A 24,166-nucleotide genomic window follows, 5' to 3' on the forward strand; every position below is an offset into this window, starting at 1 on the left:
CGTGGTTTAAGCCAGTCGGCAAGTCAGCCACGCAGTTTCTACTCTCCCCCCTCCTGGAGGGATGGAGAGGAGAATGGAAAGAATGTAACTCCCACGGGTTGAGATAAGAACAGCCCAGTAACTAAGGTATAACACAAACCACTACTGCTGCCACCAATAATAATAATAATGATAAGGGAAATAACAAGGGAAGAGAATATGATACCACCCGCCGAAATGAGCCCGACCAAGGAGAGAGTGCCCTTCTGAGTAACTCCCAGTTACATCCCCGAGCATGACATGCTGTGGCATGGAATACCTCTTTGGCGAGTTTGGGTCAGGTGTCCTGTCCCTGCTTCCTACCAGCTTCGCCTCCTCCCTGACAGAGCATGAGACTCACAAAGTCCTTGGTCAGATCAAACATCGGTGTTATCAGCTCTATTCCCAGGCTGAAAGTCAAAAACACAGCGCTGCACCAGCTACTAAGAAGGAGAAAAAATGACTGCTACTGCTGAACCCAGGACTGTGCTGGTAAAGGGCAGGGCTGCTGGTAGACAGCAAGGCAGGAAGCTTGTACCTTGTAGAACTGAGTCAGAGCAAACAAGCCTGACCTGCAGAGGCAGGCATCTCCTAAAAGTCACCCACAAGAAACTAAAGATCATCCAGTTCCAACCCCCCTGCCATGGGCAGGGACACCTCACACTAAACCATCTCACCCAAGGCCTCATCCAACCTGACCTTGAACACCGACAAGGATGGAGCATTCACAACCTCCCTGGGCAACCCATTCCAGTGCCTCACCACCCTCTCAATAAAGAATTTCTTCCTTATATCCAATCTAAACTTCCCCTGTTTAAGTTTGAACCCATTACCCCTTGTCCTGTCACTACAGTCCCTGATGAAGAGTCCATCCCCAGCATCCTTGTAGGCCCCCTTCAGATACTGGAAGGCTGGTATGAGGTCTCCACGCAGCCTTCTCTTCTCCAGGATGAACAGCCCCAACTTCCTCAGCCTATCTTCATAGGGGAGGTGCTCCAGTCCCCTGATCATCCTCGTGGCCCTCCTCTGCACTTGTTCTAACAGTTCCATGTCCTTTTTATGTTGAGGACACCAGAACTGCACACAATACTGCAAGTGAGGTCTCATGAGAGCAGAGTAGAGGGGCAGGATCACCTCCTTTGACCTGCTGGTCATGCTTCTTTTGATGCAGCCCAGGATACAGTTGGCTTTCTGGGCTGCGAGCGCACACTGAAGCCGGCTCATGTTCATTTTTTCATCAACCAACACCCCCAAGTCCTTCTCTGCAGGGCTGCTCTGAATCTCTTCTCTGCCCAACCTGTAGCTGTGCCTGGGATTGCTCTGACCCAGGTGTAGGACCTTGCACTTGGCATGGTTAAACTTCATAAGGTTGGCATCAGCCCACCTCACAAGCGTGTCGAGGTCCCTCTGGATGGCATCCCTTCCCTCCGGCGTATCAACTGAACCACACAGCTTGGTGTCATCGGCAATATTGCTGAGGGCGCACTCAATCCCACTGTCCATGTCACCGACAAAGATGTTGAACAAGACCGGTCCCAACACCGATCCCTGAGGGACACCACTCATTACTGGTCTCCAGCTGGACATCGAGCCATTGTCCACAACTCTTTGCGTGCAGCCATCCAGCCAGTTCTTTATCCACCGAGTGGTCCACTCATCAAATTGATGTCTCTCCAATTTAGAGACAAGGATGTCATGTGGGACAGTGTCGAACGCTTTGCACAAGTCCAGGTAGATGACATCAACTGCTCTGCCCCTGTCCATCAGTTTCGTAGCCCCATCATAGAAGGCCACCAAATTGGTCAGGCAGGATTTCCCCTTAGTGAAGCCATGCTGGCTGTCACCAACCACCTCCTTGTTTTTCGTGTGCCTTTGCATGCCTTCCAGGAGAATCTGCTCCAAGATTTTGCCAGGCAAGGAGGTGAGACTGAGTGGTCTGTAATTCCCCGGGTCATCCGTTTTTTTTATCTCATTTCTTACACTTACTAAAAACTTATTTCATTTTTGACTGCTGCGGTGCACTGAACTCAAATTTTACAGAGAGTTATCTACAAAGACAGCAGAATGAGTTGCAATCACTAATGTTCTTGTATGGACAGAGTTATTGTATAAGTATTATTGACACTATATTGTCACCAGGGAATCGTATTTTCTTATTGATGAGATATTAACAGTTGAGACTAGAGATACAATGTCATTGTGTCACATTGTGAAAACCACTAGCTTTAGAACTGATAACTGTGTGTGTGCCACAGCTGGTTTTTAAATAGCTTGCCATACAGGTTTGTGTATTCACCTTCTTAAGGAGATGAAGCTTTCCCATTGCAAATCCTTGGACCTATCAAAACAGCAAATCCAGTGGGAAATCAGGAAACATGGAAATAAGTTAAGACAGCTTGTGAGAGCTCTGAGATGTAAAAGAACCACAGCACAAATAATGGACTTGGGGATAAAGGGAGTTTCATTACTGAGTCAAGATAAAGTATCTGACAATATACTGTACAAAGCAAGCATGCACTGGCAAAGGAGAGAAGGGAATAAAGAGGGAAAATATTCCCTTAACTTCTGTAATCCTGTGAAAAGAAAGCAATGAGATGAGTATATGATTAACCATTTATTAAGATATTTTTTCCTTTCCATGTGTCCAAGAACACAGAAGTTATTTTATGCAGCTGCCTTTGACAATGAAATGCAATACAAGAAATTTCTTCCCTGGGACCTCATTTATTATCACAAACGACATACTAGCTTAATAAAAAATGTTTCTGAATTAAGTACTTATGCTTACATTACAGTTTTAGATTGCTTAGGCTTTTTATTTTGAATCCCTATCTTTTATTGTAATTATGTTTTACTGTTTGAAATGAGTGGTTTAAATTATGAGATAATTTACTTTTCCTTTCAGTTTCCTTGACTAATACATAGTGTGGAAATGATAACACGAGCTAAGTCTTTCTTATGTTTTTCCATTTAAAAAGGAAAGGTAAAACATTTTTATACACCTGAGAATTAAGTTTTTTCTGGTTGTGCATATTTGATCAAAATTAGAACTAAACATGTGGAGATAAGTATTCACCTAGGGCAATATTGTTTGATTTACTGCAAAACTCTTTGGAAAACAAAGATATGTTGAAAGAAGCAGAATTTTTAGCAGCTGCAAAAAAAAAAAACCAACCCTCCAAACAAACAACCTTATAAAATGCAAGGACACAGACCCACCTCACAGGTTTTACATTCATGCGCAAGAAAGCTGAAGACCATTTTTCTGCTTTCTTCAGTGTCAAATACTTTCTCAGTCAAGACACTCACTGTACCTGTATCCATAGCCTGACTGTCCATAGGCACTGGAGCTGGCTCAGATCTGAGCTGCACAAACCTTTGATCCTCCCTGAACTAAATCATTTTGATGGTGCCAGGAAGTTTGCTGAGACTCCTGCTTCCAGGGAGGAAGGAGCTTGGAGGGAAAAGCAGGGCAGCCGCTCCAATAAGGATCTTCTGCTGCCAGGAGCACACTGCAGCTCACTCACCCTGTCCACAGGAGGACTTCTGGATGGTCTCAGGAAGTGTATTGGATAAAACAGGGTTTGTTTCTGTGTCTGCCCTCTGTTTCCAAATCCCATTCCCTGGTTTTGTTCCTCTGTGTCCAACAGGCTCGTATGCCAATACTAGGGAATGGCATCCCAAGGCTCATGGCTACAAAAATGGACCTTGATAAGCATCTTTGTTTAATGCAGGTTGAACTCAAGACTGGTTTTTGCTTGAGCAAGGGGTAGAAAACTGCACTGAGAGGGGTCCTTGTGAAGGGGACAAAAGGTCCCTTTTCAAGCTACATATGCCTGTGTATAGATGGCTCAGGTTATTCTGACTTTATCACCAAAGGAGAAGTGATTTCTATCATCCTAGTGTCTTGAGTGAGTTCGATGACTTGAACCATATAAGTGCCTGTTTGTCTCGGATGATATAGGACTATTCCTAAAGCAAGAAGCTATTTTCCTCATACATCATTTCTCTGAGCACACAGACTTCTGGAAGGATTTTGCTGGAAGAAGTAACTAAATTTAAACTATGTGGAGAAATTCCAAGGAGATTCAGTATTTAGTAAGATCATTTGTACTCTTTTGCTGACAACTCTGAAGTGCCTTTTTTTGCCAGCTGTCATTTAAATTAGACTGAAAATTGCAATTATTGGATATCTGAGAGAACATTATGCAGTGCAAGAAGTGATCATGAAGCCTCTTTCATGACAGGACCTCTTAAATGAAAAAGAAAGGGCATGAAAGGACATTTTTGAAAGCTAATAAGCTAGAAATCAGAAGCTGCTATGGCTAAACCCTGGTAAGAGAAGAATACAGTATTTGAGTCTTTTTCAAAGAGTACGAAAATTAATTGAGAGACCCAGCAGACCTGTGGCACTGATAATAGGAAATAAACCCTTATATTTGTAGGTTTCTGGTGCAAATCCAACATGGTCTGAGTATAGTCAAATTCTGTGGTACGATTGGTGTCCCGCTCTTACTATTTGCATCAGGGAAGCCTCAATAAATCACAGTCATAGGGCCCACGCTGTCACTGTACATATGCAGAAGAGAAGAAGTTGTCCTAATTCTGGATTTTTTTTACAATCCCCATCTGGAAGGAGCTGGGAGATTCAGTCCTCTTTGAACTAATGAATGTTCTTGATTAGCTGAGATGTCTGATTTTTAATTGCTTCTAATCAAGGCACTTACAAAGGTAAACCTGTTGGTAGCTTATAGGAACTATTTGCTCTGCCTTCTCTTTGGGCATGAATTAGTTTCACTGTGTCTTAAATTAACTTGTTAGATTTAGGAAGGAGCAAAATCCTTCTCTCTATTTGGGCATCATGTAAGCATATGGGGGCTAAATCTGTCAATGCAGATGAAAGACTTTTTCTGCACCCCAAGCCTCTTGATTTCCCAGCTTCTTGCAGTGCCATGTTTGTGCCTTGCTGACAGCCAGAGGGTCCTGTTAGGACATGGGAGACACTTCACATGACATCTTTGAGATCTACTAGAGGTAGTGCACGATTTTATACCTGGTTTAGGGATTACAGATGGCTATGAATAACTTTGGGGACATTACTGAATCTGATGAAACTGCATGGAAGTCTGAAGTCTTCCCTTCTTGGCAACATTCTCCTGTGAAAGCATTCACTATCTTGGGAGAGGGGAAAGAGTGATTTTCAAGATTTCAGCAGCTCATTGAATTTATGTCAAAGCAGCGGTGAAAGGAAGCATTCTTTGTGGAAACTTGAAGAAAGATATTACTCTTTTTTTATTCTTAGAATCATAGACTCATAGAATAGTTAGGGTTGGAAAGGACCTTGAGATCATCCAGTTCCAACCCCCCTGCCATGGGCAGGGACACCTCACACTAAACCATCTCACCCAAGGCCTCATCCAACCTGGCCTTGAACACCGCCAAGGATGGAGCATTCACAACCTCCCTGGGCAACCCATTCCAGTGCCTCACCACCCTCTCAGTAAAGAATTTCTTCCTTATATCCAATCTAAACTTCCCCTGTTTAAGTTTGAACCCGTTACCCCTTGTCCTGTCACTACAGTCCCTGATGAAGAGTCCCTCCCCAGCATCCTTGTAGACCCCCTTCAGCTCCTTTTGATGCAGCCCAGGATATGGTTGGAGCATGACCAGCAGTTCGAAGGAGGTGATCCTGCCCCTCTACTCTGCTCTCGTGAGACCTCACTTGGAGTATTGTGTGCAGTTCTGGTGTCCTCAACATAAAAAGGACATGGAACTGTTGGAACAAGTGCAGAGGAGGGCCACGAGGATGATCAGGGGACTGGAGCACCTCCCGTATGAAGATAGGCTGAGAAAGTTGTGGCAGTTCATCCTGGAGAAGAGAAGGCTGCATGGAGACCTCATAGCAGCCTTCCAGTATCTGAAGGGGGCCTACAAGGATGCTGAGGATGGACTCTTCATCAGGGACTGTAGTGACAGGACAAGGGGTAATGGGTTAAAACTTAAACAGGGGAAGTTTAGATTGGATATAAGGAAGAAATTCTTTCCTGTGAGGGTGGTGAGGCACTGGAATGGGTTGCCCATGAAGTTGTGAATGCTCCATCCTTGGCGGTGTTCAAGGCCAGGTTGGACAGAGCCTTGGGTGACATGGTTTAGTGTGGGGTGTCCCTGCCCATGGCAGGGGGGTTGGAACTGGATGATCTTAAGGTCCTTTCCAACCCTAACTATTCTATGATTCTATGATTCCCTTTCCAGTTTGCAGTAACTTTTCATCCATAGCTAAATGCTCCTCAAATTTGCAGGTGATTTCAGATGTTTAAGCACTGATTGCTGTCAGGTTTGCTCAGCGTGTAGGGGCCTGCTGGATTAAGCTAGTTGGGCTGTGCTCTTCCCCAAGTAAGTTTTTATTCCTGCAGCAATTTAGGCAAACAAATCCTCTGATGATAAGGGAACAGAATATGTGCTGAATGTTTGTCACTGCAACTTGAAGCTAACAAAGAACCTGGAAAGTGTTGCCATTATACTTAATCCTTTGTGTTTCCACTCTCGCCCCATGGTTTGTTTGTCATTAGAGTTAATAGCACAAAATTCTAGAGCAGCATAGGTTGATTCTCCCTCTGAAATATGCAGCATATTTGTTTCCTTGGAAAAACTGTGGTATGAAATCATGCCCACGGAGAGCTCCTCTTGAATCAATGTGACCAATAACTAGGAAAGTAGCACAGAACAGCATACTAACAAAAGTGAAAATTTGTGTGAGATTTAGTGAATGTTTCAGCTCTCAAAAGGAGGTGAAAGTATATTTTCAAAATATAAAGAGGCAATTGCAACATTTAAAAATGAAAAGTTTCAGATATGCTGAAATGTTTGGCTTGACATTTCAAAATAAAAGGGACCAATTAGTCTGCAAACAGAACTCCTTATTTCACTACTATATAATATGAAATCTGAACTATGTTGATTTCAGCAAGCAGGTAAGATCTGCAACAATGGGATTTACATTTTCAGCCCCAAATAAAGCCAAGTGATTCATCTGCAATGAGTTTGGATTTCTGATATAAATCAAATTGGTCTCATTAATTCAAATGAAAAGTCCACAGGTTTTTATTTAATGAAAATAGCCTCTCAAGCTCAGTTTGGTTGTGCTGATTTCTTGTCTTTTTTATTTATTTATTTAGTTAACTTTGGTTTTGTTTTTAGTTTAGGCACTCAAAGCCATTATTGCCCACTCCTATTTCAAGCACTGTCCAGTTTACCGTTAAGGAAGAACTTTTGTGTATGTTTCCTCTGTTACTGTGGCTGTTTCACCAGACCTTGATTGGCAGCAAGAAGAGATGTGCTGACTCCAAGGGTCATTATTAAACATTGGTTCAAGCCTTTAAAGCCTTCAGAAACCTGGAAAAAATAAACTGCACACTCCAGTGCTCAGAGATTTGATTTACACTCCCCAAGCCCTTTTGGAATGATGAATCATGCAGCTTAAAACCACACACTTTGTAAGGGGATGAAAGATAAGAAAACTGTGAAGATAAACAAAAAGCAGCCAGTCCTTTCCCCAAGTGTAAGGATGTAACTGTGCTTAATTGCCCACTTTCATCTCTCAGGAAGGCAATTGCAGGACAGCCGGCTGCTTCCCACCCCTTCTCCAAAATCTTGGGTGGAAAGGGGCCTTCCATGCACAGCTCTAGTGCAGAAAATGGTGTTTCTGTTCCACATTGCTAAGAATGGATGCAGTGCTGAGCCCTGCTTATGGGCAAAGGAGAGAAGTCCCATCTTATTCCCACAGATTTCCTCTCTGCAGTGTATCAGCTCCTGCCTCGACTCCAGAGTATGGCAAAGCAGAAGCTGGAGCAGTTGGTCAGGTGTGAATTGAAGACTGTTAAAGTTAGTCTTGTACTCAGATTTGTTTTCTGCTTGCAAAACTCAGAACAGCGTTGGTGTCCTAGTGCAGGACCAGTGTTTGCGGATCCTGACATGGAGGCAAACAAAGATTTTGGTGGGTTGAGGCTAGCTGGCAACTGAGGAAGGTCTGTTGGCTATGGGAGGAAATAGGAGACCCTTTGTGGAGGGGAAAATGCTGAATGATGTTTGTAGAGACTTCCTTTTGCCCTCCTCTTTAAAACCAACTTCACAAAGCACAACAGCTCTTTTTCCCTACTTACTGAAGAGCTGAAGTATCAGTAAAAGAGTAAATTGAGAAAGGGACAACCAGCACAGACCTGAACAGCCAACATTGGCATTGCTGTTATAAGCACTTGGAGAAGTACTTTATCTTAGTTCAGCAGCTGTACTGCCTCCTGCTTGGGGCCATGGGGAGTTTTGCCATTCGTTTTCTAAGAAGCAAGACTGCACCATGTGTCCTTGCTGAGTGTCATGACATGTTTCATCTGGGATGACAACCAGACAGGGGCCATGCTTCTCTCGCCTGCATCTTGCCCTACAAACATACCTCATTCCTGGATGACTATGGTAGGTTCCTGGCAAGAAGCTGTGGTTAAAACAGTTGAACTGGAGGAGTAAGGAAGCCCTAATGAAGCTATAGAGCCACTTTAGACTGGCATGATCTGAAAAATGAATTCACCAAGCTTTAGCTGGGTTGGCTAGTTTTAAGCTGGATCAATTCCCAAATCCAGTGTAGGAAGAAGTGTGAAGCAGAAAAGCCCCACACTAGCTGGGATTGATGCTGGGTTTAAGCATCTCTAACACAGCTTGAGTACAGTTTGAGAAGAAACCCTTGTTCAGGCCATCTCATGGATTTGCTGTTGGAAAGGGCTGAGAACTAACTAAACAAATGGCAAAAGCTGTTGTAGTGTATGTGACACTGATACAGTGGATATCGTCACCAAGTAAGTTTATGCAAACACTTTTATGTTTATCTTAATTCACTGGAAAACTGCTTTTCATCTAGAACCTGTAATTTTTGAGAAGTTTTTATCTTTGGTCTTTTCACAGGCATAAGATATAGGTGTGGGAAGTCATTAGATTAAAAACTTGTCTCGAATTTCCTCTTTTTGCCTCGTCTTGGTTCGAAAAAAATGGCCAAATGTTCAGAATAAACAATATTAGATGAAACATAAAATCAAAGTTTTCTCTTGTTTGTTTTCAATAGAAGGAAAGTCAGAATATAATGATTTTGCTTGGAAATCAAAGCTCCCTCACAACAGTTCCTTGAGTTGAATTAGAGTCCAGCACAGAAGAGGGCTTGAAGATACACTGATTGCTTTGCTTTACTTTTTCAGAAAGGGACTCTTTGCTGGCATGAAGCTGAAGAAGAAGAAGAAGAAAAAAGGCGAGAAAGGGTTGACTATTGCAAACAAAGATGCACTGGGTAAGGCCTCATAAATCAATATTGTAACTGGGAAGAGCAGGTGGGGGATTATATTGTATCTAATTTCATGTGAACTCATTTGAATTATGTCTTAGGGCTTAGTATTGATAAAAAGGGCAGTAAACTCTTTGACACTCCTGAGTAAACAGAGAGCTAATTCTTTTTGCATTACCTATTTCCTTAAGTACACCTTCAGATTCTGTGGGTTCAGAGCGCTGCATTTGGTAAAGTAAAGCAGAAATGCCGGTCTGACTCTTACCATAGAGAGATGACATATTTTTGAAAGGTTTTTTTCTGCTCTAGAGATAGATAATTCATTAATTAAACAGGGGGAGTTTAGGTTAGATATAAAGAAGAAGTTCTTTACTGTGAGGGTGGTGAGGGAGTGGAATGGGTTGCCCAAAAAAGTGGTGAATGCTCCATCCCTGACAGTGTTCAAGGCCAGGTTGGATGAGGCCTTGGATGACATGGTTTAGTGTGAGGTGTCCCTGCCCATGGCTGGGGGGGTGTGGAACTTGATGATCTTAAGGTCCTTTCCAACCCAAACCATCCTGTGATTCTATGATTACAGGTGTATAATTTCTCCAAAAGATCTGCTTCTTCTAGAAAACGTAAGAACACAACCTGAGTATGCTCTGATGGCTGGATAGGCTGTCTCAGTAAAACTGTGACCTTCACTTAGTAGCAATTCTCTTAAATGTAGAGCAGCTATTTTATTTTAATTTTGAACTTTAATAATTATATTATTTTTAATTAATGTGCACACATCCATAAGACATGCAGAGTCTCCTATTTCTTTCCCTAACAGACCATTACTTTTCAAGCTAAGGACACATCTCCTGCACATCCTACCACTGTCATTCTCCTCCTATCACCACAGTCCTGCCATTCACCAAAACTGGTAGTTCAGCCACAACAAAGTCTTTACCTTTTGTAGTTTTATTTTGCAGTCAGTGATGGATTTTAAAAACATGGACTATTGTGTGTTTACAGTGAATTGTGTGATTTACAGTGCGTGAATTACAGTGTTGTAATAAACCAGCCATGTGTGTCTTGACTCATTCGTGGGCAGAAACAGGAATACATATTTGTGCCATGAACATTATTTAGCTAAGAGCAATGGTCCTTACAGCAAGGGGTTTGGGCTTTTGAAGCAGAGGAAGCCAAAGCCCATTGACCTTCTTACTAATTACAGATATGTTAGAGTTTATTTATCTTCTGCTCCATGAAATATACCTTGTTCTACAAGATAGATCATACTATAGTTTCTTCAAATTTTCCATGTAAGCATTCAGATCTCTCTTTATTTCATATGATTCTGTTTGAATCAATGGATAAATTGGAGTCCTTCTGCTGCATCTCCATGTATTTTATTAGTGTCTTTGCTGCTGATGTTTGCAACTAGCAAAAATACAGCAAACACCAGTTGTCTCTTGTCTTGACTGGAATTTGGGCTTAGGAGATCTATTGAGGGAGTGCGTATTAAGGGAATGTTGTCATTGAACCATTTGCATTTTCTCTTCCTGGATTCATACAGGGGAGTAATTCCTGCTGGTTAGTTATGCACAAACATATATATGGTTATTTAGGGAAAAAAAGTATAGCGATTCAGATAGTAAAATGTTCAGGGAAATAGAGATGTAAAGGGAAAAAAGCATAGAGTTTACATCTCAACAGAAACAGCACGGAACTCACATGCTGATGCCTGTCCCCCAACTGGTGGGAAGTTTCATCTGATTTATCCTCAAAGCAAACAAAATAGACTACTACAAGCCCATAATCAAACAGCATGCACTAGAGTAAACAGGATATCGAGGGTAGTCGTGAGAACTTGATGCTACACGTGCAAAACTACAGGCAGATACCTTTGCCTCAAGGGCTGAAAATTATGCGATGCCTACATGGATACAGAGACAAATTTGCCTTCCCTGTGTTCCATGGAGATTGGAGAAGAAACAGAGGGGCAGTTGAGGAGCATATATGTTGCGTGAGATTTCTAGTGGAGTAACCTTCATGGAGCTGATTCATGCTTGGCTGCCTCGCAACACAAGCAAAGGTTGTGTCTGTCTGTACCTGTCTGGTGGTTTTCCTCAGAGTAGGGGCTTGTGGAAGCCAACCGAAAAGGAACATTCGGACCTGGTAAGAGCAGTCCAAATGAGTTTTACTGTACATGGATGGTCCTTTGCTACCATCACCAGTTTCTAAACACCCCTCAAGTGACCATACCTTTGCAAAGAGACAAGAGAACATCACAACTCTTAGTTTAGTTTTGTAGTGGGAGCACAGTGCCATAAAATGCTTGCAGAAAATGCACTCGTATGTGTTTCCTTTCATTTGATGCAAGGTTAGTTACCATAGAGTGTTGTTGGGCAATTTATCTTTACTGTTGCAGGTACAACTTGGCAGCTTCTAGGGCAGAAATAACTGCTGCACAATACAAACCACTGCTGTATCACTATTTGTGATACCAAAATAATTAAATCTTCAGTTCATGCTGACAAATTCACTGCTGTGCTTCAAGTAGACTTTTCCTAGTAGAAATCAGAGGTGGTTTTGATTTCTTGATTGTTTTCTTCATCAGGTGATCAGGATGAAAGTGCAAATCAACATGGCACTCTCGGAAGACAAGAAGAGGGAGAGGAAGACCTAATGAACAGTGATGCATTGTCCAATATTTTTGGATCCCTAAGCCCAAAGAGGAAAAGGTGATCCCTTGTGTACCTTACCTAACATCCTCCTAAACACAGTTTTCATCCTTCTTAGGGATGACATTGCCCTAGGATAATACATCTGCTGACAGAAAATCCATCTGCTGACAGCACTGTTCCCTTCATTCATGCTCTCTCACATGACAGAGTGGGATGTACTTGTCAGCAAAATAGAATCGGTTCAAGACAGATTATCACCGTATGCTATCCAGTACAGGGAGAGATTGAAATGGATGCTGAGAGTGCCTCAACTGTGTTAATGAATTCTGCTAATGAAAATGAGCCAAAGGGGACAGCAATCTCTATACCTAAGAGCTTGTGTAGTTGTTCTTTTCATACAGGGAAGGAATGGAGTCAAGTTTAATAGGATTAGCAAGTGAAATCCTTCCCATGCATGGCAGGTAGCTGCACTGGTCTGTGGATGCAAAACATTTTCCTATTACCAAGTATACAAGAAAGAGATGATCTCTGCTGACGAAGTCAAGCATAACATTTCCCAGCAAAGCTACCTGCTGTAAACAATGTTTGCTTAGTGACAAAAAGTCCTACCAACACATGTCCAAGCTCTTGCCTAGAAGTGCCTAATGACTTGTTCTGTCATTTAAACAGGGCAAAGCTGACAGCCAGAATTCATGAAGAGGAGATGAAATCCCAGAACTACCAGGTGAGCAGGGTGATGGCCCTTATGTGCCTGTGACATCCCCAAGGCAGGCTGGACCTGAGCCCTGGAGTTTGTGTGGTGTCCTTGTGCCCCACAGATTGCCATCACTGTCATCGAGGCCAGGCAGCTGGTGGGTGAGAACATTGACCCTGTGGTGATCATTGAAATAGGTGATGAGAAGAAGCAAACGACAGTAAAGGAAGGCACAAACGCCCCTTTCTACAATGAGGTAGGTGCTTTCTTTTGGAGAAGGCACTTTCTTCAATGGCTCTGGGTGGCCTCCACCACTTGGTAGCTCAAAATGTGATGAACTAAGTTTGTGGCACCTTAGTGTCTGAGCAGGGAGGTCTGTCCAGGAGCTGTTTGAATTTCAAGCTCAGCCATGAACCAGTAATAGCTCCCTTGGGTTTAGCTTTATTTGCTTTTTCTCTTCTCAAGCACTGTCCATCCCCTTCCTTCACTGTCCACTGCATCCTGTCCTACTACCATTGCCTCTGCATTTTTTCAATTGATCCATTTGGGAGCTTTGTCTAAACTTCTCCCTCCCCCCAGACCTCTTTTTTTCTACCATTTCACTGTTTCAGACTTTCCTTGACATGTGTTGGTCCCATCTGATGATAAATGAGACCAATACAGTTGCCCAAACCAACCTTTGTGTTTTCTTCTGCCTCCTGTGCCTTTCGGCAATACTCTCTGATGCAGGATGAGGGCCCCAGGCATTTGTGAAGGGCAGTGCTGTGCAGCCATGCAAGGAGGAGAGTACAAAACAGATGTGGGCCACAGCAGACATGATCTAGGGAGCAAGGAAAGGGCTTTGCTGTGTCCATCACTGCCTCCCCAGTACACCAAGTGTCTCACCAGGGCTCTGTGCAGTAACCGCAAAAGCTAAACCATGCTGCTGACTGCGCTGGCTACCAGAACAAGGACAGTGCTGATTTGCTGTCCCCTTTCCCCACAGTACTTTGTGTTTGATTTCGTTGGACCGCAGGTGTTCCTGTTCGACAAAATAATCAACATCTCTGTAAGTACCTCAGAAAGCTTAGCACAGTAAGTAAAGGTCATTGTTGTCTGTGTGAGAAAGAGGAGGAAAAGCGGCTGGCAATGATTTGTAGAAACATCACCCTAAAAGAATATTAACTGTGCATTTTCAGGAGCATTCATTGCTGGGTTGGCAATCTGCAGGGTAGAATGTGAAAATTCAGCTTAGTTAACCCTTGCCAGCATTGTCTTCATCACTCTAATTTTCAAACTGCCACTTATTTCAAATGATTGAATTGAAACTTGTGGCTTGTCTCAGTTCCTCAGATAACAACTGTTTCTAACTGAACTGTCCAGATGCCTTATCCTCAGCAGTGGCTCTTGGGATGACTGGCTATTAGCATGGAGTGTGGGCTCCATGTGTTCAGTGCTATATCCCACGGCTCACTGTAAGTAAAGTCCTGGTGAAGCTACATGATATCTCAGCCCAGATGGGAGACATACATGCTCTTGGACTTGGGGCATTAGATAATGATTTGTGGTTTGGAAGGCCAAGTCTATGGAGCCATGCTAATTGTCTCACCTGAGGCTCATCACCACATTTAGCAAAGCTGCTAAGGAATTAAGGAAGATGTCAAGAGATTCTGGGCAGTGCTGTATTTTTATTACTTGGAAATATCGCAAGCTGTGCCTTTCATGAGCTGTTTTCTTTGCATTTCTACTGCCAGAACTCCCGCCACTTGGCCAGAGAAATGAGCAATGAGTTTTTGTCCCAGGAAAGGTTCCTTTTCCCTGAAGTACTTTGTCCATTTCAAAAGAGTACACCAGGAAGGGGTCTGTGCTGGTTGTGCTTAACAGAGACAGGCAGCGGTCAGGAGATCTGTGCGAAACCTCTTAGGGGTGTTCACCGTGTACCTGCTTTGCTGAGGCACTAAGAAAGTGACTTTCCCCAGCTACAGAAATATAAACTGTTCATTTATACATGGCCAGCTGAACAATGTGAAATTCATACCTGCATAAGGTGTCTGCAGATCTGACATTCAGTTATCCCCAAAGGCAGAGTTTACTATAGGTTGACAATGGCCCATCTTTTGCATGAGAGTGGGCATCATCTCACTGTTATGACTTATATCACAGAGTATGGCCCTGTATGTGTTTCTGACATGGTTTGTATCATCACAGTACTGAGGAGCCAGCTCTTGTTGGCTGGCTCCATCCCCCCCCCCCCCCCCCATCAGCTGATGGGGGATGTATAGTTATATTTCTCCAAGATACAGCCTGTCTTTCCTATCTCAAAATCATTTGACAAGGATTCCAAACGTCCAGCGGTGGAGGGAGGAGTGCCAGCTTCCGGAGTGTGATGGGGCGTGGGGAAATGTGTCGTAATTACCTGCTGTAAATCTGCATAGCTTTATCAGGCTCAGCAAATGTATTTGATTTATAGATGGTGAAGGTGTAACACTAACAAATTAAAAGTCATCTAGCCCAAAACTACTTTAAAAACCCCAACAAACCCCAACAAAGTAACCTAGCGCAATGCTTATGTATGCTACTGAAAACAGAGATTCATTACTTTGCAACTTAGTTTTGGAGAATGCAACATATCAGGGGAATAGAAACAAATAGAGGAAATATTTATGTGTTTGGAGTGGAGAAAACTCTGAGGGGTGGAAAGTTTCCCAGTACTTGCTTAACAATCTCATCTAAGGAGAAACAAAGATTGGCAGCCTCCATTACCAGCAATTGCTCATGCACCGAATTTGCTGAATCTGTGAAAATGAACTCACCTGCATGTGGAAGCTCAAGGAAAACAAAATAGATTTGTGCTGTTGTCCATTAGTGCAGCAGTTAGTCAAGCTGCATCCAAACCCTGCATTTGAGGGGAAAATGAGATTTTCAGTTTCTCAGCACCTGGTAATTAATTGATTTTTTTCTTCATTTATATCTTCCACTTCATTCCAGCAATCTTGTAGTAATGCCATATTAAAACTGAGATGATGCCCTTTTCATGCTAAACCTGTATCTCCAGTACTGAAATATTCCCCAGTTTCACACTGTGCGAGCTTGTCCTCATTAAGAAAATCTAAAGAAAATACTCTGGTCATCTATAGAGTCAATCAAGTGTGAAAAGACACAAACCTGTAATTAGATACAATGTAGAGGTGATGCTCCTCAAAAAGACAAGAGGTGTTTGCTATAAGCTTCATGCTCACCTGCTTTGTTAAATTAGAGAAAATATGATTAAAAAAATTACTAGGAAAGATACAGAGCATTTAATAGAAGCAGTGAGTTATTTCCTCTGTCGTTAAAAGCAATGTGTACTACAGGGAATGGAAACCCTCACTGTTTCAATGGGAACAGGGAGCTTTTACCCAAGGGCACCACATTCTAATCCAGCCTCATGGGAGCAAGGATCTGGTGCTATGATAGGACCTGGCGTCATTAGGAATTGAGGAAAAGCAGCACCAGTGCATGAAGCATTGGCTTCACACTGACTCCTCTCCCATGTGAATGTTGCTTAGTTTTTAATCTTTAATAGTAAAGTAAATAAAACTGCTCCTTCGCTCACTCTTGATTTTTAAGCCCTAGAAACCCTTCCTATGTTAAAGTGAAGAATTACCAAGGACAACTGAGTGTGTTCCCTAAATCACAGGGGCACAGTGGTCCCAGGCTTTTAATGGGGAATGACGTTATGTTGCAACAAGATACCTGAGTTTTCTGGTAGAGCTTGATGAAAGTGTCAGTCATCTTTATGACCCAGTGATCTTAAAGGTCTTTTCCAGCTTAGCTGATTCTATGATTTTGTGTATGTCTCCTCGTCTTGAAAAATGCACACAATGAAGGCACATGAATAATCCAGTGCAAAACCACAGAAGTCTTCTAACCCTAGAAAAGATGCATAGGTCCAAAGCCAGGGTATGATGTCTTCCAGACTCCTTAAATGCCCTCATAAGCTTGGTTGTTTGGCTCCAGCATTTAGATGGACCTTCTTTGAATGTGAGTGAGTCCCATGGGCTTAGTTTCTTTTTGCAGTTTAGCCAAGGTGTTAGAGACAATTCAGCCTGCTTTCAGGAGCTTTTCCACAACCAAGAAACAGGTTTCAATCTTTAAAGCTATTCTGAAACAAGGTCAAATATATTTATTGATTTATTGAGAAATACAGTTTCAGAGCCAGCCCTCCCTTAGAAGGTGTTGCTAGACTCTGCCTTGTCTGTAAAGTGAAGCACATGCATGTATTTAAAAACCAGGCACAGAAGTAATTAGATCCAGGAATCATGACATAGGAAAGTTATTAATTAAGTTTGAATTAAATTAAATTAAAGTAAATTCATTACTTGGCAAGAAGGATAAGGAGACAGGCTTGCTGGGGGCTGCTTGCTTTCTCATTTACATCTATATAACTTCTTTGATTTCATTAATATTGTGGGGGATAAATCAGAATGAAGTCTTTTATGTGCACATTGAAATTGCAAAGAAACACTCAGCTCTTTCTCCTCTGGGTGTACTCTGTTCTTATGGCAATTCAGCTATTGCACAGGAAGTGATATGATTTCTGCAGCCTAGTGTGAAACCATTTATGCCCCACGTGCTTTTATTAATTATGATTTATTTATAACTGCCAGGATAAGTAATATAACTGCATCTGCTCTGAAGACACATCCATCTTATCCTTGCTGTATATAATCCTGGGACCTGGAATGAACCTGTCTAATTCCACCTGGATGCAACTATGTTGGTTTCTAAATTAGCATAATGTTGGGTAAAGGATAGATTTCAAATGCTTGCTGTATCTTCTGCGGCTATGTACTCCCAGTTTTGGATGGTGCTTGATGTCGCTGCTTATTACCTCTGAACCCAATGAGATCTTTGGATTACTCTTTCTTATGCTGACTGAGAAGAAAGAGTGACCTTCTTTAACCAGCCTTTTTCTGACAGGTTTTGCACAATAAACTGATCGGGAGCATGCTGATCGGCTCCTTCAAAGTAGATGTGGGGACAGTGTATGGTCAGCCAGGTGAGTGGTACATTTTTTGCCCTTTTTGTCGTTAAATGAGAGGCAAGGCAGGGAAGCAGAGGACAGGGAGGTATGCTGCTTTTCCACTTAGATGATTGTGGTTTATGCCAGCGGATAAGTTAACAAGGTTTTTGGAAGAGTTGTTTTCCTATTTGGGTACCAGAGTATTAGCCAGATTTTTGGCAAAAAGTTCAACACTAAAAGCACCTTGACAAGTGGGAAGCACTTATCAAGGATGGCTTTTCTTTAGGGAATCAGAGTGGGCAGCTGAGCGTTCTACAAAACCTAATTTCATTTATTCATGACAGAGCATCCAAAGCTCTGCTACATGTGTTGGAGTGGAAGGGGTGGAGGGAATGAGAGCTGGATGGACTGTGCAAGGAACGGTAGGAGAGCATGAGACGAGAAGAGGAGCAATGAGAGAGAGAAGGAGATGACAAAAAGGTGACCACGATCCATCTTCAGAACTGTCCAGTGCCTGAAATTTGAAGCTAAGAAAAGATCACCTACCCTGGTTTTGGCCTTTTTTTACAACCATCCAAACCCCATTTATCTTTCTCTCTTTCACAATTGCTCAGGGACCTTGTATCTTCTCAGTCTTGGGGAATGAACATATTTAGGCCACTTGTTATAGATGTCACCCGGTTATGCAAAAGGTAGAGTTATTCAGGCCACCCTCTCTTCAGGGCTCCTGCAAGAGTCAGTAGAGAGAAATGGCTTGACTGAAGTGAGCAGTCTGCTTCTTCCTTTGATGGCTGTACACCCTTCTGCCTCCCTTTCTCAGCTGGCTGCCAAAGTTATGCCTGGCCACAGGTCCCAGCAAGGGTTTTGCTGACAGAGTTCTGAGACCTTCAATCAGTTCTCATCAAAAAGTTGCCCTTTACTCATAAAGCCTTAATTCAGCTGCTGAAATCTCACCCAACCTTCCACTGGTCTTTAGTCGCTGGTGTCAATAACCATTGATGAAAGTGAGCTTGTTTCTGATGAGCTCTAGATCAATCCTTTGTTTGCCTTTTTGGTCACACAACAGTTTGAACCCTCTAGATGTGCCTGGTAAACAAGTGTGTTTCTGCATGGTCCTTCTGAAAGCACAGATGTTTGCAGTGCCCTTTCTGGGAGAGGAGAAGAGAAGTGTTTGCAATTTTAGCATCCTCTATTTGAGTGTTTAACTTTTTCCATCTTACAGGTCATCAGTTTTGTGACAAGTGGGCACTTCTCACAGACCCTGCTGACATTAGGACAGGAGCCAAGGGGTACCTGAAGTGTGACATCAGTGTGACTGGGAAAGGTGATGCAATACAAGCTATGCAGAAAACAGCTGATACTGAGGAGCAGATTGAAAAGTATGGCAATATTTTCTTTTTTACTGCTTTCTTCTTTACTAAGTGTTCATTGCTCATTGCAGGTGGACTGGACTACATGATCTTTGAAAGTCTCTTCCAACCCAAACTATTCTGATTCAATAAGAGTCCTCTACCCTCCTTTTAGTCCTTTCCTCACTAGCTTAGGGTTAATAGCAGGATAGCATTGTATACCTGATGTTCTGATGTGCTCAAGGAGGGTTTTTGTAATCCTCTCAACTAAAATGTAGGACATGTTAGGGTCACATCTCTGCAGCTGATAGGGCTGACTGGGCTTGGTGGATAAGTGCCAGGTTATCCCTGACAGCAGGTTCTTTTATCTGAAACCAGTCAAATTTTTCTGAAATATTTCTGAAGAGCAGTGAAGTAAGAAGAAAAAAAAGTGAGGAAAAGTTATTCCTTCTCCTCTGTCAGATGTGTGTGCATGGATTCTTTCCATATGCTTAGATAAACTCAAGTGTATTAGCATTCTCCTTGTAAAATACAGAAGTTTAAGGTTGTAAAGTATGCTGCCAGCATACTTTAAATTTTACAGGAGCAAAGTTTCTGGCCAGTACTGACTTACTGGACCATGTTCATGGAGTGTCACCAAGAGGATGGAGGGCTGGAGCATGTGGTCTACAAGGAAAGGTGTGAATGGGGTCATGGTGGTGGTTTCTCGAGCCTTAAGAAGAGGAGATTCTGGGGTATTCTGTATGAAGAGGACAGAGCCAGACTCTATTTAGAGGAACACAGCAGAAAGATGAGAGGCATTGGATGCAGGTTAGAACAAGGGAATTTCAGAACAGAACTTTATTTTTTTACCAGGAATGTGATAAAATGGGGAATCTCCATCCTTGGAGATATTCAGAATTTACTGGACAAGTTCCTGAGGAACCTGGTCTAACTGGGCCTGGTTCTAGATCACAGACAAGTTCACATCACAAGAGTGATGCTGTATAATTTTCTCATGGTAACCAGAAAATGTTCAGTGTAGATACAGAAACAAATTCATGCACCTTTTTGTATCTTCTCAGGATGCAAGCTAACTTGAGATAACAATTTTGTTAGAAAAAACATTACTTCACTGTCTTAGTTTTCAATGTTCAGGAAATGGCTTCTTTATTCTTTCAGGAACCTCTTGATCCCCAAAGGTTTTCCATCTGAAAGACCTTGGGCCAGATTTTATGTGAGAATCTACAAAGCAGAAGGACTTCCGAAGATGAACTCTAGCATCATGGCCAATGTCACCAAAGCATTCATAGGAGACAGTAAGGACCTTGTGGATCCCTATGTGGTGGTCATGTTTGCAGGTCAAATGGTAATTGGGATCTTCTTGATCACAAATGCAGGCTTTCTTTCCCATTAGCTGTGCTACAGCAGGGGATTATGCTGATGCCCTTTAACTTGTAGTTTCATAAATGAAGTAATATACATATTTCTGACATCAGAAAGAATTTTTTCAGTTCTTAAATTATGCAGGAACAAAGTGATGGAAACACTTAATGCCAGTTCATGTAATATCAGCCTCACAGCAGTAGGTTAGATTAAGGCAGCAGGAGGGGAAAGAGAATTTTGTAGATCTGTTACTTAAACATCAGGTTACAAGACAGCAGATTACCTAGTGTGGTATTAGGTAAGTGGTTCTGGTCTACCTAGAGTGAAAAAAGGAAGCAGTAAAAGAAGAAAGTATAGTTCAGTCTGGATTTTAGGGTAGTGTATTGATTTCTGAATTATTCTGCTGTAATTCAGGACTCTTGCAGCTTTTCTGTGAGTAACAGAAGAGGAAGCATTTGATTAGTCTCTGTCTCAGTGTTGCTTGGCTTCTTTGCTCCCGGAGGTCCTTCAATATCAAACATGGTGCTAAAGAGAGCTGCTGAGAGGGGCCTTCTGACTTTGATGGAAAAGGAACACAGAGGAGCTCCAGAGGCCTGGTTCCTCTGGGCTACATCAATTACACACCATGCCAGGGACCTTGTCTTGATTCTTGGCGTAAATAAGAAAAGAATCAAACTGGAAACAATTTTAAGCCAGCAATGCTTTCTGTGTGCAAGGAAGTCTAAAGAAGAACTCCAGTTAGTCCTTTACAGGTGTTTCAGGCATGAGAACAAGGCACTTGGTGCTGAAAACATGTTTTGTTGTAAATCCAAATTGCAGAATATTACATCTCCAACTAGTATGTATTAAAACAGTCAGACACATGCAGCTACCTTAGGTTTAATAGAGGGCTGAAAAAGACACAAAAATAGGTCACTAATGTGGGTTTGCACCTGGGTGTATAAAATATGGGTTTAGAGTTCTCAGTTCTCCCCAGCAAATGTGAAGGTAAAAGACGGTGATATGGTTCTGCCATCTCCTTCAGGCTACAAGAAATAACACTGGTTTCTACCTCCCTAGGACACAGGCATATGCCCAGAATGTGAGCCACAGTAATCGTATTTTATACTAGATAAATTGCCTCAATTAAGGTATTTCCATTGGAACATGCAGCCTGGCAGCTGTAATGAATTTAATCTTTTATGAGACAAACTGTGCTACATTGCCATTACCCAGGTATTTCAAAAGCCATTTGAAGATGTGCAGTTTGCAGCAGAAATGCCAAAGTCTGGCTTCACAGATATGCTTTGTGCACAAGGGCCCTATTCCAGGCTCTGCTGTGTGCAAGTGAGAATTCTTTAGACGTAATGTGGTCTTTTACTAGCAATGGATGGGAAAGTAAACAAGCTGATAGAAAAGCTGAAGTACTTTCAAGATACGGTATTTGTGCTCTAAAAATGACTGGAGAGATATTGCTAAGTGCAGTTTGTGCTATACTCATTGCCATTCTCCAGAGTCTGACCCCTCTGGGGTTAAGTTTGCTGGACTTTCATTTCAGGGTCGGACAACAGTGCAGAAGAACTGTGCAGATCCGGTATGGCACGAACAGATTATCTTTAAGGAAATGTTTCCTCCACTCTGCCGAAGAGTCAAAATCCAGGTCTGGGATGAAGGCAGCATGAATGATGTGGCCTTAGCCACCCACTTCATTGACCTGAAGAAAATATCAAATGAACAAGACGGTGACAAAGGTAAAGGGGAAAATGTTCCAGAATATGCCAGAAAGAAAAATCTACTTGCTTGGAATCTGGGCATGCTAATCCCATTTTAGAAATGCCCAGAGCTCAAGCAAATATCCATAGTTTTTGTTGGTTCTGAGACACCTTCTCTTGCTTAATTTGAAGTTATGTTGCATTGTGCTCTACCACTGGTCTACCACTGACGTTCTTGTTACAGGGCTGCAGCATAATTTGGTACCTTCTTTGTGACTGTGGCAATAGTCTAGTCTATTATGGGTGACTGATGTACGTTTATAGACCATGCGGGTTTCTGTCAGTCAATGAAAGCCCAAAGTACAAATCACAGGTAGAGCAGGCCTATGGTTTTGATCTACCCAGTAAGAGCAAAGTGTTTATGTAAGGCTCAGTTGGGTGTTATTACAGTCCAAGGAGGAACATGGTCAGTTATCACAGCTCAGCAAAGTAACTTGATAATGTGGCAATTCAAATGCGTATCTGAGTCTTTAATCAGAAAATAAAAGATAAATCATATCAATTGAGTTGTGACATGGGCTTGAGAAGAGTTTTGACAGGGTGAGAAAGTCTCCATTCCACTTCCATCATGTCCTAACCCTCAGTTTATTGGAGCAAGCTCTTTTTACAAGAGGTGCAAATGGCCCAGCACTTTTGGTATGAACACTTTATGAGAAAGAGGTCCATACAGGCAGAGCTCCTGGGGCTCTGGGACAGGGTTCCTTGGGGCCTAAGAATTGCCCTCCAAAAGAGTGCTCTATATGAGATGGTCCTCACCTGCATAGAAATGGGTCTAGGTTTGGCTTTTGATGTGTAAGAGGCAAAATTTCTTGGAGCAGACAGGAAGTCTGTAACACCTAACAGAAATTCCATAAAAGGTGCTTTATCTCCAGGGTTTTTGCCTACCTTTGGGCCTGCCTGGATCAATCTGTATGGCTCACCCAGGAACCACAGCCTCATGGATGACCACCAGGAGCTTAACGAAGGTTTTGGAGAAGGGGTCTCCTTTAGGGGACGTCTCTTCATTCAGATTGCTGTGGAGATACTTTCAGGAGGAGCCCGTGAGTCAAAGTTTTCAAGTATTATCAAGGATATCAAATTGCCATCTAAAGATAAAGACTTCAAAGCACCCAAAGGAAAGGGCAAAACTGAGAAAGCAGGAGACGATCGCAAGTCAGCTTTTCCTTCAGATAAGATGAACTCAACCGAAGTGGAAGTCGAGCCATTTGATGTGCCTTCAGAGGTCGGTATAAGAGAAGAGGTTGATTGACATGTGGCTGTAAACCTCCAAGGGTGGCACTGATGTGTGTATTTGGATTCAGGTCTTGTAATACTGCTTTTACCTTCTTCCTACAGCTTCTACATGCCTTCATAGTCTTGAGATCTTCCCATAATAATGCATAATAATGCAGCACCTGTATACCTGTAAGGCATAAAAATATCTGAAGCAGGACTTGGTTTCCACAAAACTTAGTATCCTGTCCTATTGTCCCATATGCATTCATGTGTTCCTACTAGAAACTCATATGATCTATCTGCTAAATGACAATATGATTTATCTGCTAAATGACAGAGTCAATGGGGGAGATGGCAATTATGAAGTCTAATTTCCTACATCCGAGAAAATCAGTAGTTTTCCATTGGAGTCAGTAGGGAATGACTCACATAGGATTTGTACCAATGCAGACAGATACAGCCTCGTCTGTTTTATCTCCTCGTTTAACCCTGCATTGTCAATGTAGTTTTAGATTGCTGCTCTCTTTAGAAGCTGCAAATCTCTTGCTCAGTCTCCACTGGCGTTTATGGATGTTACTTTCCTAACTCCACCTGTTGTACTGGGTTACATCATGGGAAGATCTGTGCTATGATGCTTTGAGAAGGTTGTGCGGTTGAGACAGAGTATGTGGGCTCAGGTCCTGAGCCAACCCTTGAGCTTTGATTCTCTGCTCCATCACATCACTTTCTGGAAGCAACGGCACATTGGTGCATATGCAAGCTAAATTTTTTTTACTCAATAAATAGGAAGAAAAATATTCTCATAACCAATTTTCTT

General features: G+C 42.4%; 1 protein-coding gene across 1 annotated transcript in view; it reads left to right on the forward strand.

Moving 5' to 3' along the window:
* Positions 1 to 7,845: 7,845 nt before the first annotated feature.
* Positions 7,846 to 24,166, forward strand: part of FER1L6 (fer-1 like family member 6) — a gene marked incomplete at both ends in the record, with an annotated part of 57,053 nt that continues 40,732 nt past the window's right edge. The window contains 11 exons of the mRNA XM_080609732.1: positions 7,846 to 7,877; positions 9,255 to 9,343; positions 11,925 to 12,048; positions 12,661 to 12,715; positions 12,810 to 12,941; positions 13,671 to 13,733; positions 17,627 to 17,705; positions 18,892 to 19,048; positions 20,180 to 20,366; positions 21,921 to 22,113; positions 23,007 to 23,356. Of these exons, the coding sequence (XP_080465858.1) occupies positions 7,846 to 7,877; positions 9,255 to 9,343; positions 11,925 to 12,048; positions 12,661 to 12,715; positions 12,810 to 12,941; positions 13,671 to 13,733; positions 17,627 to 17,705; positions 18,892 to 19,048; positions 20,180 to 20,366; positions 21,921 to 22,113; positions 23,007 to 23,356 (1,461 nt within the window). The remainder of the gene's footprint in view (positions 7,878 to 9,254; positions 9,344 to 11,924; positions 12,049 to 12,660; positions 12,716 to 12,809; positions 12,942 to 13,670; positions 13,734 to 17,626; positions 17,706 to 18,891; positions 19,049 to 20,179; positions 20,367 to 21,920; positions 22,114 to 23,006; positions 23,357 to 24,166) is intronic.

Source organism: Psittacula echo (assembly GCF_963264785.1).
Source record: "Psittacula echo genome assembly, chromosome: 2".
NCBI classification, from domain to species: Eukaryota; Metazoa; Chordata; class Aves; order Psittaciformes; family Psittacidae; genus Psittacula; species Psittacula echo.